The 18,342-nt window shown below is 32.5% G+C and overlaps 1 protein-coding gene across 3 annotated transcripts; it reads left to right on the top strand.

Moving 5' to 3' along the window:
- Window positions 2,801–6,023, top strand: LOC109337896 (two-component response regulator ORR9-like). 3 transcript variants are annotated; one of them, XM_019574988.1, is made up of 6 exons: window positions 2,809–2,953; window positions 3,102–3,231; window positions 3,340–3,443; window positions 4,788–4,865; window positions 5,089–5,156; window positions 5,644–6,023. In XM_019574988.1, the coding sequence occupies exons 2-6, from the start codon at window positions 3,102–3,104 to the stop codon at window positions 5,906–5,908; spliced, it is 645 nt and encodes a 214-aa protein (XP_019430533.1). In that variant the 5' UTR covers window positions 2,809–2,953; the 3' UTR covers window positions 5,909–6,023. The 3 variants fall into 3 exon arrangements, with proteins under 3 accessions (XP_019430539.1, XP_019430533.1, XP_019430526.1); XM_019574981.1 differs by having other exon boundaries at window positions 2,810–3,231; window positions 5,644–6,007; XM_019574994.1 differs by lacking the exon at window positions 4,788–4,865 and having other exon boundaries at window positions 2,801–3,231.

Here is an 18,342-nt window from a genome sequence, read left to right as displayed (position 1 = left end):
CTTCAAAGTAAAGATTATATGATTTGAATCATTTCTCTTATGACATTATTCATTTCTACTACAACCAATCATTTTGGATTAAGGACAATGATATTAGAGAATAAAATATCTTCTCATACTATAAGATAACTTATTTCTTTAAATTCATTGATTATTTGATACATGTCTTATTTCACTTCTCTCTAGAAGTTTTCATTTTAAAATATATTATAAAAGAAAAAATAAGACACATGTTAAACAGTGAATAAATTTAAGTAGATAAGTTATCTCCTGATATGAGTAGATACATTATTCTCTTGATATTAAGCAATATATTCTTTATTTTTATGCAATACTCCATAAATTTAAAAGAATTTTACTGCTAGAATAAGTTAATTTCTAGATTATAAGCATTCACCGGTCACATGAAAGGAAGTATACAACTATACATGATACGTTTGCAAGTTAAATTTTAAAGAACAATTGATAGTAAATAAATATTTGAGATTTATGAATTATATTTGTGAAATAACCCTCCAATCTTCAATTTCTCTCTATTTCCTTTTAAAATTGAACTCACATACTAACCCTACATAGAACATTTTATAAAGCATGCCGTGCTTGGTGTATCACATTAATATTCTTATTCTTCTCTTGTTTACATAAATTCAATATGTTAACTAGTGCAACTAACTCTTGACATGTAACATGCATTGTGTGACAATAGTGGTCCCTTTCTACTATTTGTCATTTGTATTTTCTTTATCGATCTTTCTGAAAATTCTAATCATCTTTGTTGGGTTGTGTGCTCTATTGTGCATGCCCAAACTAATGAACAATTAAAAGTAAGGAGGGTCCATTGCATCTTATAAGTCTCGGTACTTTGTCATTTTGTTGGTACATTTTATGCCCATTTTATTTATTATCTAAGTTTAGATAGAAAAAAATGTATAGACACATTGTATGAGTTTTTTATATTATTTATCATTTTTATTTAATTATTATTGATTTTAAATATAAATGAATAATAAATGTAATATATATGTATAAATTTTTACATTCGTACCATATATGTATACAAGCTTGGTGGTTGCTCTCAAACTGACTGCAAAATCGTTAGGTCTGAGACTAAAAACAAGATATTAGGTCTTATTAAGTGATGTCAACATTGCATGCAATTTACGGTAAGCACATTCTTTTTTTTGTGATTTTTGTGTGATCATTTTTTAATATATGTTTTTTATAAGCCCTGTATCATGTTATTGACTTTTCCTTAATTGGGTAAAAACTAAAACTATATCATATTTAATGAATTTTAACATTTTCATATAGCACATTTAGTTGATGTCTTAATTATTTATTTTTGTATTACCAAGAGTATTCATTTACCTTACGATAAGAAACTAATCTATTTCGGAGTGTGTGACTGTTTTCTTAGCAAATGTCACTATTAAGAATATGTTAATATTTGTTATTGACGAGACTTGAACCCTCAACTTCCTTCATTCTACTCCTAACCATCAAACTACTTTATAATTTTTTTTTTAATTTGTGTTAGATGAGACTAGAACCCACAACCTCATTCGCTCAATTTTTTAACATTTTTTCATCTTAACTATCAAACCATCTTCAATGGGGATCAACTGTCCCACTTTTTGGTGTCTCATTTTGTCCTAATTCAATGGAAATTTAACACATACTTGAAAAGAAATTAAAAAATATATAAAATAACATTTTTATATAATTTGGTGAGATATGACTGGTTTGGGACATTGGGACATAAAACTTGTGGGATAGAGGATCTTGGTTCAACCATCTTATTACTCCCTTTATTTGATGTAAAAGATTTAGTTAAAAGTAGAACAGATTTTGATTACATGATCTCCACACCTAAAAAATAATTAAAATTCGATTGTTGGCTAGAAGACACCCTTAATTCATATAGGATCAATTGTCGCATTAAGCAGAAAAATTATAACCAAATAATTGATTGGATGACAACACCACCTAGTGTAAGGGTTGAGGTATCCTCACACTCCTTGAATGTAATACTACCTACAAATCTTTTATTTTCCGCATAATGTTTTCAAAACAAGATTGTATATTACAATTTATTTCATTTAGGATTATGAACAATTTTGATATCCAATTCCATATAGTAAGATTAAGGCTGACTATTATTGTAGGAGATTAATTTACTTTTTCTGAATGTGGCTTCAAAGCAATATCAACTGATAGTTTTTAAGATTCCTTGAATCAAAGTATCTAACATTTTTAATTTTAATTGTTACTATTCCAATGAATAACTACTACAAGCATGCAATTTGATTTTTTCACACACATTGTATATGAAATAGGACCTCATGAAGTGAAAAAATTTCAAGATGAATAAGGTGTTAGGGATAACTATAAGTCTCATACGCTAAAATAATCCTGACAAATATAGCAAGTAAATGTAAAATCAAGTGTAATCGGTTATAAGTAAGAAGTATGGTCTGTTGTGTATGTGTAGTCTAATGCACTTATTAGATACTTAATACTATTAAGGGTATCTTTATCCCTATCTACAAGTGTTGGTTATAAGAATTAAATAATTGATCTTTTAATCATCCTAGAGATCTATTAATTGAATCTTGCATAACTAAACTATTCCATAAGATACTTAATGATACATAAATTAAAGGAAGAAAATATATAAAATTTTCAATCATTATAACGACCAAAAAGAATGGGAAGAAAGATTTTGTGTTTTTCTTTTTTCCTTAGCAATGAAATGAAATAAAATCCATTTGAAAGTGGAAAGAGAGAGAGAAAAAGTTAAATATGGTGGTTGTACCAAAGAGGTAGAGAATCTAGGGTCAAGATCTCACCATTAAGCACATACAAAGTTACAAACCTGCTAGCTATTGCTGTGCCTCTACATTTCTCTCTCTCGTGCACCCACTTCTAGAAAAAAGCTAAGACAATTCCACATGTAATCACTTATTCTCATTCACCAACTTTCTCTCTCTCTCTCTCTCTCTCTCTCTCTGGCCCCTCACTCTCTCTATGAAGTGTTTTGCAAGGCAAATATTAATATATAGAGGTTAATTAATTAAGAGATATTGTTTCTGAACATTTAGATGGAGCTTGTGGAAACACCAAAGTTACAACAACAGAAGAAGCAACAACATTTTCATGTGTTGGTGGTAGATGATAGTGTTATTGACAGGAAGCTTCTAGAGAGGCTTCTGAGAGATTCTTCATGCAAAGGTATAGTATAACATCTCATATTATGTTATTATTTTATGTGTAATTAATTAGTCCAAGTTATGATTTTATGGCACATACCATGGATGATTTTTTTAATTAATTAAGCAGTTACCTTCATGGAATCTGGAGACAAGGCTTTGAAATATCTTGGACTGCTTGATGACATTGATAATGATTCTTCAACTTCTTCACAGCCATTGCCATTGCAAGATGTAAATATATAACTAGTCTTGTTTCTCCTCCTTCTTCTCTTCTAGTTTTAGTAGTTAGTGTTTAGTGTACAAATCAGATGAGCACAGGTCAAATGTATAGAAACTATATATTTCCTTTTCCTTCTTAAATCACATAAATATATACTGTCAAAATTTCTCCCCTTTTAAATTTGTTTTAAAGTAGATAGATTTAATTGAGAGTAAAGACCTATTTTGATTTCTAAAGATTTTTACGTGTACCAATTTGATATCTGATAATTTAAAAACCTCAAAATGACATAATAAAATCTTAAATGTTGATCAAATTAGTTTTTTTAATATTTTCTATTACCTCTAATAGGCACTATTTTGAATCACAATCGTAATATTTGAATACTAATTTTATTTTTATTTTTAAAAAAAATCAAATTGATATAAGTGAAAATTGTTAAACACCAAAACTATCTTCACTCTATATTTAATTAAGGGGTTGAAGGGGAGATTTGAGTTGATGTTTTTTACTAATATCTCATTCAATAAGGCACCTCATTGAATTAAGGTGGTTTCTTGAATTTTTAGTATGTAAACAACTTAACAAAAAGGGTTAGTTTCGTGGCCATGGTGATAAAGTTACTTTTTAGTGATTAAGATTCGAGTTCAAATCCTGAAAATAATATTTTTATTTGTAAGGTAAAATTGTTCAAATCTACTCTCCTAAACTCCACTATGTGGTACTTCATGTATTAGACCACCCTAAATAACTTAAAATCAAATCTATTGAAATTGCATAGAAGAATATAGTTGGGGAAGGCTCCTTCTATATCACTAAAATTTCGATAGTTGTAGTGGTATCAGTGGAGTCTACATAAATAGATGGTTATATATAATTATAATGTTAGTTAGGTAAGCATTTATCTCATATTACATGCGCAAATTGGTTTATATGTACTAGGATTACAATGAGTCCAATATGACAGTTGTATATGAAGCTCAACATAGATATCAAAATCATATAGGTTATATTATGCAAATGGTAGTATTAAAATTTGGTTGACTCTGAATACAGAATGAGGACACCTTTGGGAATGCATAGAAGTATGCAAGCATTTGATCATATTAGAAAAACCATAAATAAACATAATGACTTGAGCAATTTTCTCTTATAAAAGGGAAATTCTCCAATGCATTTACTTGCACAGTTCTTTTTATATTTTGATTTAAATTTTCTTTTACTAGAAGAATATATAATTAATCAACTCTTCTCTTTTTTCTGTAAATTTCTTTTTTGCTTACCCAACATGGACATTTTTTCTCCCTTTCAAGTATTATAATACTATTAGTCTGTTGAATCTTTTTGAATTACAGGGAATAAAAGTGAATTTGATCATGACAGATTACTGCATGCCAGGGATGAATGGTTATGATTTACTTAAACGAATCAAGGTCAAAATACTCTTCTCATTACCATATATACCCTAAGATTCCATGTTGTCTTTTCTTGAATACATAAAGTTCCTTGGCTGCAATTTTCAGTTAAGAGAAATAGAAAGAAAAAGGAAAAGTTGAAGATTTCAGGATCAAAGTTTACTTTTTCTTTTTCTTTTCTTTAACTATTTATTCCTTTTGTTCTCATTCCTTTCTTCTGTTGACATTTGTTACACTGCAGGGATCCTCTTGGAAAGATGTACCAGTAGTGATTATGTCATCAGAAAATGTACCTTCCAGAATCAGCAGGTGAGTTAAAAGAGGCTATATTATGTATTGTTCGATATGTAGTCCATTTCATCTTGTGTAATATCTCATTATTTATAGGGTAAGACTACATACATTCATTGTTTGACCTGTGTAGTCCCACTTAATGTATTGTTTTTTCACTTCTAAAATAAAATTGTGTACATTTATCCTCTCCAAACTCAACTAAGTGAAAGCCTCATACACCTTTTTTTTTAATCCCTAAACATCCTTAAGAGGCTAAACCAACATCTTCACTTGGAAAAAAGAAAAGTTAATCTTTAAATTTTACTATAGTCTATCACATTTCTTTAATAATTAACCTTGTCAATTGCATAACAGAAACCCATTGACAACTTTTATAACATAAGAGACAAGCAATACGAAGAAAAAAAGGCAGCATTGGGTCCCACCTTGTGGAGCATTGGGTCCCATCTTCGTAAGAAATTTATTTATTTTAGTGTTTAAATTAAAATGTTTAATGTTACAGGTGCTTGGAAGGAGGGGCAAAGGAGTTTCTATTGAAGCCTCTTCAGTTTTCAGATTTGGAGAAGCTTCAGCCATATTTTATGACATCCTTTGATAATTGTAGTCATCAAAAATATGCTAACAGTTCCAAAGCTTCTAACAATGGCAACAATAACAACAATATAAAAAACAATGACATGACCAAATTGAAGGGGATGCATGGTGAACATAGTTTTAAATTATGGTATGTTACAGCTGCAATATTACAGTTTTGGAAGTCTATATAATTATGGAATAACTTCAATTGTAATTGTATGAAGTATATTTATTTATTTCATAATCATCCACAATTTATAACCATGATAATGATCATGGCAATTAAAAACCACAGTCACAAGTGTTCATAGATCATTCATCTAAGGAATCCACTACCCCTACTGTTAAATATATCAATGAAAGCAATTAAATTGAACAATTCAGGTTATTTTTCTCACATGTACTCCTAAAACCACTATGTGACATGTTTTTTTCACCACTATCTGTCTACTCCATAAACTTCAAAACTGTGATAGGCTGAAACAGGTCATTCATATTCTCTATGAAATGAAAGTAAATAGCAACACAGCAACAGGAATAAGAAGAGGTGAAATTATTTATAGTTATACAATAAAATGCAGTACATTGAAGAAGAGAACAAAAGATGAAATTTAAGAAGGAAATGAGTGCATAAAGAAGTACTATGGCAGACAGGATGGTTCTTAATTCTCTGCCTCATTCATTACATAATCAATCCATTTAACATTCTGCTTTTTGGTGCGCATGCTTTTCCATGTGATTTCAACTCCAGGATCGGCTGCCATATGTTCATCTTGAATAACCGAATCTGCTCTTGATTCTCTGCCCCTAACCGAATTCTTTACATCCTCTTTTGGCATCTTTTCACGTGTTGCAATGCACCTTCCATCGAAAGCAACCTTGTCCTCAAGGTTGAACTGAGGATACAATTCCTGAAAGGTGTGTAAGTCTTCCCATGAATTTTCAGTGTCAACCGAGGCATCCCACTAAATCAAAACTTGTGGAATAGTTTGAGAATCCTTGACTGTTACTCGATACTCCAGAATCTGAACTAGTAGGACAAGGGGACCCTCGTCGGTAGTAGTCAAAGACAAGGGAAAAATACTGTTGTTGAGAACTGCCTATGAATCTCTTCAATTGGGATATGTGAAACACCGAATGAATTTTGGCATAGGTAGGCAATTGTAACTTATAAGCAACCTCCCCAATCCTTTGAATAACTTCAAAAGGACAAAAATAGCGCAAACTGAGCTTGTGATTCTTCCTTAAGGCTAATGAATGTTGTCTATAAGTGTCACGCCCCGATTTTCGGATGCACGACCTCATTAGAGTCACCACTACATTTTTTCGGTCAAAAATGTAGAAAAATCTTTTGGCCCAATCACATTGGGCCTTGGACTTCGATATCCAGGTTCGGGAGTCAATTACGAATTGAGGAATATATTAGCACTTCATTCACCCGTAATAAAACAGTACCCTAACTAATTGCATGAATTAGTTACTCTTAATTTATTGAAATTAAATTACTTAAAACAAAAAATATTTATTTTTTATTTTTGTCTCTGACAATAGTTCATTTTACTCCTACGTATCCCTAGATGCAATAGGGAATGAAGACTACATAGTTCTAGTTATGAAAATGTTTGACTTGATTCGTTTAATTTGATTAAAATTTCAAAAATTATTTAAATTGATCGAATGGGTATTAATAGACGAAAAGTCAACATAGGTCACTTACACCCTTTCTGCTTCAATAAATAACAGGGGCAATACTAATGACCACAACCGTTTCTCAGCTCGAAGAGAAAGGAAGATGTAACACGAGTCGTAACTTCGCTATTGAATCCTTATTAAAATATTTTTTATTTTTAAAAAATACTTTAACTATTTTATTTATTGGATTTTATGTTTGAACAAAAAAATATTTGTTAATTATTACTATAATAAAAATATATATTGTTGTTCAAAAGAAATAAGAAGAGGGAGATAATTGATCACTAATATTATTACCAACAATAAGAAATACATAAAAGGTAATACAACGAAGAAGGAAAAATATACCTGACGTAGTGAACCCGTACTGATATGATATCTAAGCACTTTGAATTGAAATTTTTTATAGCATATGCAAATATTTGTGGGAACAGGCTATATCCAAAGGTCTTTTTAATTAAAGTAACAATAGCAATCTTAACAACTACCACCAGGAAAACAAATTCCATGAAGACATGAACATGGTTCTTTTGGATTTAGTATGGATGGTTTAGATATGGATAATGTAGTGAGGAATTGCAGAGAGACACATTAATGAATATGAATTGAAGTAAGAGAGGTTGATGTCAAAGAATATGAGGAATTGTGAAATAAAAATAAAAATCAAATTAGAACATTACTACCATCATAGATGATAACCAATAATAGGGGAGGAGGATATTTTTTTCTTTTTTTGGAATTGTTGCACAAACCTAGGATTCATACAATTTGTAATGGGTTATGCTATTAAAATTGAATGGAAAAGAAATGTTGGTAGTTGATGTATGTACGTGACTAGCAAGCATGGTAGCCACTAGGTTTGTTTTGGTTAAGGACTTGGGCATAGATGATTGATGAGGATTTTTGTGTGATTTTGGATTGATGTTGGTTCTCTGTTTTTCTTGTGTATGAACTATGAAGAAAATACTTTTTGGGTTATTATGAATTTTTGGAAATAGATGATGGATGATTTGATTTGGGATTGGTGTGGATTAGTTGTTTCTTCCCCCTCTGATACTCGAGTATGGCCTCCCCTTATAGCCAAAGAATATGGCGTGTGCAAAATAGGAGGGAACAAAATCACCCATTAATTCATAGGTGAACATTAAGGGTGTGATTTAATTTTTTTCCTAATTCAATATCAGATTGTTGCACACGGCTGATTGTTGGCTTGTTGCACTTGATTGATTTTGTTACCAATTTCATTAATCCAATTCAATGCTCTTTATTTTCAACATCACAAGCCAAATTTTAGCACATGCAATTTGGGGCAGCAATGACTCCTTACCCCCAAGATTAGAATAGAATACATATCAATCAAGGCAAAAATCTTGCAAATTGTAAGACAATATTTCAACATTAAAACTAAATTAGAAACTTGAAATTTAAAGAATTCGAACTTACATTATTTTTGGGACGCTTAAAAAGTGTCACTTTTCGATAGAAAATACCCAAATAACTTATTTTGTTTTCATTTGTTATTTTATTTAAAAATATTTTGGGCCGGACAAAATTGGGTGTTCAAAATAAGGTTGGAGTTTAACCAAAACCAAATCACCAACTGCGAAGTTGAAATCTCTGCGTTTCTTATCAGCTTGCAATTTCATATAATTCTGAGATTTGAGCAGATTGCCTCTAAGTTGTTGAAGTAAGCGATCCCTCTCCTGCAATGCTTCTTGCACCGAAGGTGGGTCATGAGAATGACAATCATATTTGACCATAGTAGGGGGTAGTCTACCATATATAGCCTGAAATGGAGACATTTTGAGACTATGATGGTAAGAACTATTATACCAGAATTGGTCCAAGGAAGCATCTTAACCCAAGATTTTGGGTTATCAAACACAAAGCATCGTAAATACATTTCCAATGTTTTGTTGAGGTTCTCTGTTTGACCATCTGTTTGTGGATGGTATAAAGAACTCATAGCTAGCTTAGTCCATTTAGCCTTAAAAAGACACTGTCAGAATGAACTAATAAACACACGGTCCCTATCTGAAACAATGGATTTTGGAATGCCATATTACTTTACAATATTATTGATGAAAGCTTCTGCCACGGATTTGCTATTGAAATCAGTTTTAGGGGAATGAAATGGCCAAATTTAGCCAATCTGTCAATGACAACTAAGATGGTTGTGAATCCATTGTAGCTAGGTAACTTGGTGATGAAATCTATAGCAATATCTTCCCAATTCCGGTTAGGGATAGGTAAAGGCTGAAGTAGACCAGCATGCATAACATTTGCAATTTTTGCTTGTTGACAAATAGAGCATTCCCTAACAAAAGTTCTGATTTCTTGATGCATCCTTGGCCAGAAAAACTGAACTGTAATTTTAGCCAAGGTTTTTGTCATACCTGCATGTCCTTCTGTCTGAGAGCAATGAAATTCTTCTAGTATTTTTGTCTTGAAAGCCTGATCATTAGGAAAAGGATTCGTCCTTTATATAATAAAACACTCTGCCACCTAGAATAATCCTTATTGCTCTTATCAACATATGATGCCTCTGCATTTAGAGCCTGAAAGGTAGAATCATTGGCTTGTATGGCAATCAACTCCTCCAACCAAGAGTGGACAGGTGTAGACCAAGCTAGCAAAAAACTGCGGGACAAGGCATCATCAGGGATGTTGTCTTTGCCTAACTTATATTGAATGGTGAAGTCATAGCCTAAGAGTTTAGGCAACCATTGTTGTTGGTCACGTGTTTGGAGAGATTGCTCAAGTAATTCCTTCAAACTTTTCTGATCTGTTTTGATGATGAACTTATGACACAAGAGATAGTGTCTAAACTTGAGAAGTGCTTCAATAATTGCAAAAAAATTCCATTGCATAGGCTGATTTCTTTTGCATGAGAAGTGAAAATTTCCTTGAAAAGTAAGCAATTGGACGACCTTCTTGACTAAGAACAGCCCCAATGCCTAAGCCTGATGCATCCGTCTCCAATATAAAAGGAATCTTGAAATTTGGGGCAACCAAAACTGGAGCCGTAGTGAGGGCATCCTTTAATTGGCAGAAGGAAGTGGTAGCATCTTTAGACCATTTGAACCCATCCTTTTTGAGTAAATCAGATAAGGGAGCGGCAATGGTGGCATAGCCTTTAACAAATCTTTGATAATAACCTGTTAATCCTAGGAACCCTCACAGTTGTTTGAGATTAGTAGGCTGAGGCCATTGTTGAATAACTTCTGGTTTAGTAGAGTTCATAGCAACTCCATCACCGGAAAGAGTATGGCCCAAATATTCAATCCTGGTAACACCAAAGGATCATTTAGAGAGTCTTGCAAACAGTTGATGTTGCTGTAAAATTTTGAGCACTGATTCCAATTGCACAACGTGCTCAGCCCAAGATGAACTATAGATCAAGATGTCATCGAAGAAAACCAGGACATATTTCTTCAACAGGCCCTTGAATATTTCATTCATAAGGCTTTGAAATGTTGCAGATGCATTAGTCAACCCGAATGCCATTACCAATCATTCATAATGACCATGGTGGGTTCTGAAAGCTGTTTTGTATCGATCTGTAGGGTCCACTAAAATCTGGTGGTAACTTGATCTTAAATCAAGTTTAGAGAAAAAAACAAGCACCAAATAATTCATCGATAAGTTCATCCACCATATGAATAGGAAAGGAATCCTTAATGGTAATGACATTAAGTGCTCTATAATCAGTACACACACGCCATGAACCATCCTTCTTCTTGATCAAGATGAGTGGTGAAGAAAAAGGACTTTTGGATGGTTGAATAATACCCTCTTTTAACATGCCTTCAGCCAAGTTTTCAATTTCCTCCCTTTGACTATGTGGATACCTGTAAGGGCGAACTTTGACTGGATTTGATCCTTATAATAATGGAATAGAATGATTATGCGATCTTGGAGGAAGTAGGAGCAGAAAACACTTGGCGGTACTCATGCAATAGTAAAGCTAACTTAGGCTGGATATCCACTGGAAATTCCAATGCAGAAGTAGGGAGGAAATTAAATTAACACCAGAAATTGGCAACAAAAGAACAAGTACTTGAAAGGAATTGCCCTGAGCCTGCACCTCAATCTGCTGAACCTTACCTTCAGCATGTATATAATTCCCATTACCCACCATCACCTTGAACATATGAGTTGGTTCGATAGGTAATTTGAGAAATTTAGCCACTCGCGGTTGGAGGAAGTTATTAGAGCTCCCTCCATCAATCAACACAATAATAGGAAGTTGATTAATATGAGCCACAAACCGAATGGTGCCTACACCCAAGCCACCTTTTAATGCATTCAAAGATAAGTGGTGATCCTTGGCAAGTAAAGGTTCCTCAGAATCAATCATACGCAAATCAGAATCCCCCAATGTAGAGTCATCAGAGTGCTCCACTAATTGTAAAAACAACAATTGCCTATTAGGACTCTTATGAGTAAAAGTAAACTTGTCATCACATAAATAACATAAGCCTTTGTCACGGTGAAGTTGCATTTCAGCAGGGCTAATTTTTTTTTACATTAGTAAGACGTGTAGGAGGCCCTTAGGAGTGGGTAACAACCCGATGGTAGGGTTGGGCACTATGGATTTATGCACAGAAGGATGAGAAGTAGAGTTATGGAAAACCTGTGTGGTGAGTGGAGAGTATTTGTGTGTATAGTGAGATGGACTAACTTTAGGCACATAAGTGTGTCTTTCCTCATACAACCGAGCAACAGCTACGACACACAATAAAGTGGGTGGAGCCATAGCTACCACGTGCCGACGAATTTCTTTGTGCAAGTCACCCACAAAACAATTCAACATAGCCTCATCATTTAAGCTAATAGATCTGTTAGCTAATACCATGAACTGAAGGTAATATTCAGAGAGCGTACCCACTTGTGTCAATTTGAACAACTCAGTCATAGGACAATCATAAGGAGAAGGTCCAAACTGAGATTCCAATGCCCTTGTGTGATCCATCCAAGAGGTTACTGCAGAAATGCGTTGTAACATCTGAAACCAAGGTATGACATCCTTCTCAAAATGCATTGCAGTAATGTCAACTTGTGCCAAATCCGGTGAGTTGTGATAATGGACAAATTTCTCAGCCTTAAAAATCCACTCCAAGACAAGTGTGGTGCCATCAAAATGAGGAAATCCCAGCGAGATCTGTTTAATTGGTAGTGCAGTATTGCCCATGGCTTCATTTGGAGAACCTGAGTTCAAGGGGCTTCCACTACTGTGAGAAGTATTCTGAAGAATCTGATGTAAAGGCAGTTGAATTTGAGCCATACGTTCATCATGCTCATTGAATCGGTTGTTCATTGATTGAGCCAATCGATGAAGTTCCTCCGCATGACCAGTAACAATGGCTTGTAAATCTCACAATTTGGTATTCTTAGCTATGGAAGCTCAATAAAAGCACCAATGAAACGAAAGTAAATAGCAACACAGCAATAGGAATAAGAAGGAGTGGAATTATTTATAGTTATGCAATAAAATGCAGTACATTGAAGAAGAGAACATAAGATGGAATTTAAGAAGGAAATGAGTGCAGAAAGAAGGACTATGGCAGACAAGATGGTTCTTAATTCTCTGCCTCATTCATTACATTATCACTCCATTTAACATTCTGTTTTTGGTGCGCATGCTTTTCCGTGTGATTTCAGCTCCAGGATCTTCTGCCACGTGATTATCTTGCATAACCGAATCTGCTCTTGATTCTCTGCCCCTAACTGAATTCTTTAGTCCTCTTTTGGCATCTTTTCACGTGTTGCACTCTACAACCCCAAGAACTTCCACTCCAACTTTCTATTCTATTTTTGTTTGTTGGATCATTCCTTGTTTCCTTTTTAACTTCTCTCTCTCAAAGTTGCAGTTAACAACGTCACTCATTTTTCTCATTTTGGTTGTGTTCTAGTAATCTAATTCTAATCTTACTTGTTAAATTGTTTAGTTATAAATATACAATACTACAATAGTACTCAGACCACTTAACCTTGAATTACTTACTTCACCATCAATCCTATTTTCAGAACATTGTGAATGCATAAGACCCTATTATTTCATCTACCTTTGGGGAATATATACGGTCCAACTGGCACAAGAAGCATAAGCGATATAGAAAACTCATCCGCAATAAAGCTGATTCTATTATATTTTGTTTTTAACAAACACATCAAAACACAAATTTGATTATATGATTATTGAAATAATTTAATTTACATTGTCGGATAACCGCAGACATCAAAGGTCTCCGGTGGGAAATCGTTGGCAGTTGCATCCTGACAAGTAACACAAATGAGGAGCATATCTGGAAAGTATAGATGTATGCAACCTTATCTTGCAGTAGACTATTTCCGGAAGGCATATAATAAAGCTTCGCAAAGAAATAAAACATAATTTCACTAACATGTCCTTTTTTTTATCAATCTAGACCATACCAAGGAGCATAAAACTCGAAAACAAACTGCAAGGTATTTGTTAAGAGTTAACAAATAACATCTCTGTATGATCAAGTAACTAAAAATTAATGCATGTCATGAGAAGTATGAGAGATGATAATTTAGAAGTGCAACTGATGCTTTATACAATCACAGACACATAATGCCATTACAAGGAATTGTTTCACAAACTAAAATTGTGAAGAACAAAAATAGAGCATAACTTTATTACATTCGCAATTCACTTTTTTACAAGCAATACAAATACAGAACTTTGTCTAGTGATGCAGAAAGACCTGGATAATTCAAATTATCAATTATCAGTTCATTAAGACCTATAGAAAATCTAGCTTCATAGATCCAAAAGAACTTCAACTTTTATTGAAAAGGATTTAATTATTATTAAATTGACAAAATGTTGAACACACAGAAATTCAAGTCTAACAAAATATGCCACAGGGCATAACATTTAAGGATGTAACTCCTAGCAATACTCTGCTTTGTCTTATATTTAGACACAAAATGTCACATAAGGACTAATATATTTTAAAAATAAATATTATATAAAGTAATTTTCTATTCAAAGAAATGATACACATAAGACAGAAGATGTACTCCTACTATTATGCGTCCTCTAATATTGTCACTCTCATCACCGGCACTCTCCACTTCCAGCAGCACCACACTGAGGACCCAAAAATTTTAAGAAGCTACTAGTGCAAAAGCAGCATACAAGTACAAATATTCAATTAATTATAATTAGGCCAATGGGGACATAAAAAATACAAATATATTAGAAGATCGATAACAATATCATATATGTAGTAGAAAATTCTCAAGTTGAGTAGGGAGGCAGTAACAAATAACATGCAATGCAATGATAATGGAGGGTGCATATGTTGTTGCAATATATTTTTTGTATTTGGAGTTAATATTGTATTGAGTTATAATTAATTTAAACATACTTACCTTGCATATTAAATCATCATTGTAAATTCAATCTTCATGATTAAAACATATGTAAAATTGATTAATTAGTTCGAAATTAGGTAGAGTTAAATCTCATGTATTTTCTATATAATAAGTTGATTAATTTCTTTGTAATTGAATCCATTCAATTGATTCAAATTCAATAAAATACATGATTATTTTCTTGATCTTTAATTTTTAATATGATATAAAAGTAATGTAATTATATCTTCTATGGTGTTGCGCACTCATTTATCTCCTTGATCACATCTTCCTTTTTCTTCTTCCTCATCACCAAATTCTCAATTCCTCCACTTCACTCCTTCAATTCATTCATCACATTATCAATCTTGTTCATGAAGAAAAAGATGTTGGTGCCCCCGTTGATCAAGACAACCAACCTATTTCATCCACCCAAGGGATGGCAAGAAGCTCCTTGAATCCACCCCTCTATTTATGGCAATGATTCACATGAGCTGGTATGGGAAAATTGTCAGATTTTTGTGCATGGAGGTTCAAACAAAAAGACTAGCTGCAGCTGAAAGTGGTTACATATTCACACCTTTTGAACAATATTCTTTTCATGGATAACATTTTGGTTTATCACTCTCTTTTGTAATCTTCACAATCTTTATTTCTCTCAATTCTTGTTGATATTTTTAAGTCAAATATTTCTCATATTTCATCACATTATTCTTTTGTTATCCTTGAACAAATACTGTTCATATTTCATCATATTTTTCTCTTGATATTCTTGAGGCAAATATTGTTCATATTTCATCGTATTGTTCTCATGTTATTCTTCAACAAAAATTGGTCATATTTTCAGCAAAAATTGCTTATATTCTTCAGTAAAAATTGCTCATATTTTGTCATATTCTTTGGCTAGGAAACCAAATTGTATTATTGAGTATTGTTATTCTTGAACAATTATTATTCATATTTCATTATATTATAGATTTCTCTCATTCTTTGGTCAAGAAATCAAGATGATGTTCTTCAACATTGTAATTCTTGACCAAGTATTGTTTATATTCATCATATTCTAGATTTCTCTCTTTCTTTGGCCAAGAAATCAAAATGGTATTCTTGAGCAATAATATCATTTTAAATGATTTAGTCTTCTTTCTATTGTTTTGGTTTTTCATGAACAACATCATTAATTTCAATTTTAATAATCAAGCCTTCTTTGGCTCTCATTCTATGCAATATGTCTTGTACTGTGATCAAGCCTTCTTCTAATAACATGTTAGGGTAATGCTTACTGGCAGATTAGTATTGAAATTATTAAATAGTGTCGCAAACAAGTATAAAGTAAGGGGTTATCGTATCCATAGAGACTTATTAAATCTAGCCTTTCAACAATTAGATTCTTATCCTAAGCTAGTTTTGAAAGGGTTTTGTGTTGTTTAATTGTCAAAACATAAAGTTACTATAACTAAAGATGTTGAAAGTTTTTATGTGGGATTGATCTCCTATTCATTCTCCATAACTTCTAAACTAATCAATCCAATAATTCAAGAATGACTCTTACATAATGATAGACCTTGATACCACTAAAAGTTAATGTCTTAGTCATTTAGCAACTCATGCAATAAAGCTCTATCTAGTAATTTTACACAATATTAAGAATTATGACCCATATAACACACATCATGTTTATTAGTCTATGCATATGAAGTTGAGTAAAGTGAATACCTCAAGTGTATTTTCCGCCAATGTCTTGGTGTATACTAATATTTTATTAAAATAGCTCTATGTCTAACAACTAGATTAATAAAAAATAAACTATATGAACCGTTAAGTATACATATATGCCTAGTAGTCTATACCAACAAGTTTGAGAGTTATTCGACGCTTATAAGAATCTATGTCTAGCAATCATATGAACACATGCACGCATGTGACAATGAAGCATAAAACTACTTCTAGCATTATATAAGAAGGATGAATTACATGCTTTAAGCTATTGTACCTAAATTTCTTCACTAACTCATTTCTGAAATCATACTTAGCAAATTGTGATTCACAAAATAAGCATTAAGAATTGCAAAGTAATTCATAAATCAATTCCAAATATTAATTCAAATGGGTATTACAATCAATCCCAACAAGATAGTAATCCTACCTAAGCATTTTCATACATAACCAAGATAAAGAACAACGCAAAAAATTATAATTCATGGAGAAGTGATACATCCTCTATGAACTTACAACAACTTTATCATTCATACACTCTCACCTTATATCTAATTTCTAGCACATTCTATTCTAAGCACTAAGGGAAATAGAAATCATCCTAAAAGTAATTGAAACTTAATTGGGAACTAAAAACTGGGTGACCGATCTTTTGCTCTTACAATCTATTTTTATCGTTCTAAGTTTTGGTACTTGCGTTTGGAGAAGGGGTGGTGTGATCAGCACACCCTCTTCGTCTGGTCCGACACTTCACCTGGGCAAGCTACGCTTGGTGTGTCAATGTTGTTGTGTTGGGTGCAGGCCAGGTGACTTGTGGCTTTGCTTGATTTTTGTTATTTGACATCAATCATTGCTTATTTTACTCTTCTAATATCCTGAAATGTCATAGAAAATCAATTCAAAGGATTAGTGCAATAACTCATCTAGTTTCCAATTAGGAATGCATACAATTGGTATTTAGAATTAAAATTGTTAAATTAGCATTATGATTTAAGAGAATTTTCACACCTAACATGTACCATCATAAGCATAATTTGATTAAGAAGCACTTGAAGGTTAGATGCTAGTATTTTTTTGTCTTTTATGGCATATAGTGTCTATATTTCTCTTATTCTTTGGTCAAGAAACTAAAATGATATTGTTGAACATTGTTATTTTTCACCAAGTATTATTCATACTGCATCATATTATAGATTTATCTTATTCTTTGATTAAGAAACCAATAGTTTTATAGAGGATTGTTATTCTTAAACAAGTATTATTCATATTCATCATATTTTAGATTTCTCTCATTCTTTGACCAAGAAACCAAGATGATATTATTAAAAAATAATATTATTTGATATTCTTTCTATAATCTCGGTTCTTGATTAACAACATTGATGAGCAATATATTACACACTATTCATAACCTTAATTTAGCATGATTGATGATTCTTGGTGCCTAGTTGACTTTATTTCACATGGTTTAGTGTTTTAGACTTTATTGGACTAATATTCCTAAAATGAGTTAATTTGGGATTATTTGGCCTGATTAAATCTATTATCATTTTCAGATCATATTTGGCACCACTGGCATTTTTGGCATTATGGAAGTCGAGGATATGTCTTGAAGTGAAGATTGTATTTTTAATTTAGGAGTTGTTTTTATTGTAATTTGTCTTTGGGCCTGTTGTTTAGGCCCAATTCGGTTTATGTGTGTTGGAGGGGTTAAATTCGGATTCCCCACTCCAAACACACACTTTTTTTACTTTGCCTCACTTTGAAAAACACACATTTTCGGTTTTCCCTCTTTTTGCTCTGCTAGGGTTTCACCCCTTCTTCATTT

This window comes from Lupinus angustifolius, chromosome LG02 (genome assembly GCF_001865875.1).
Source record: "Lupinus angustifolius cultivar Tanjil chromosome LG02, LupAngTanjil_v1.0, whole genome shotgun sequence".
NCBI lineage: Eukaryota > Viridiplantae > Streptophyta > Magnoliopsida > Fabales > Fabaceae > Lupinus > Lupinus angustifolius.
Note: the sequence above shows the minus strand (reverse complement) of the source record. Positions and strands in the feature narration are given on the sequence as shown.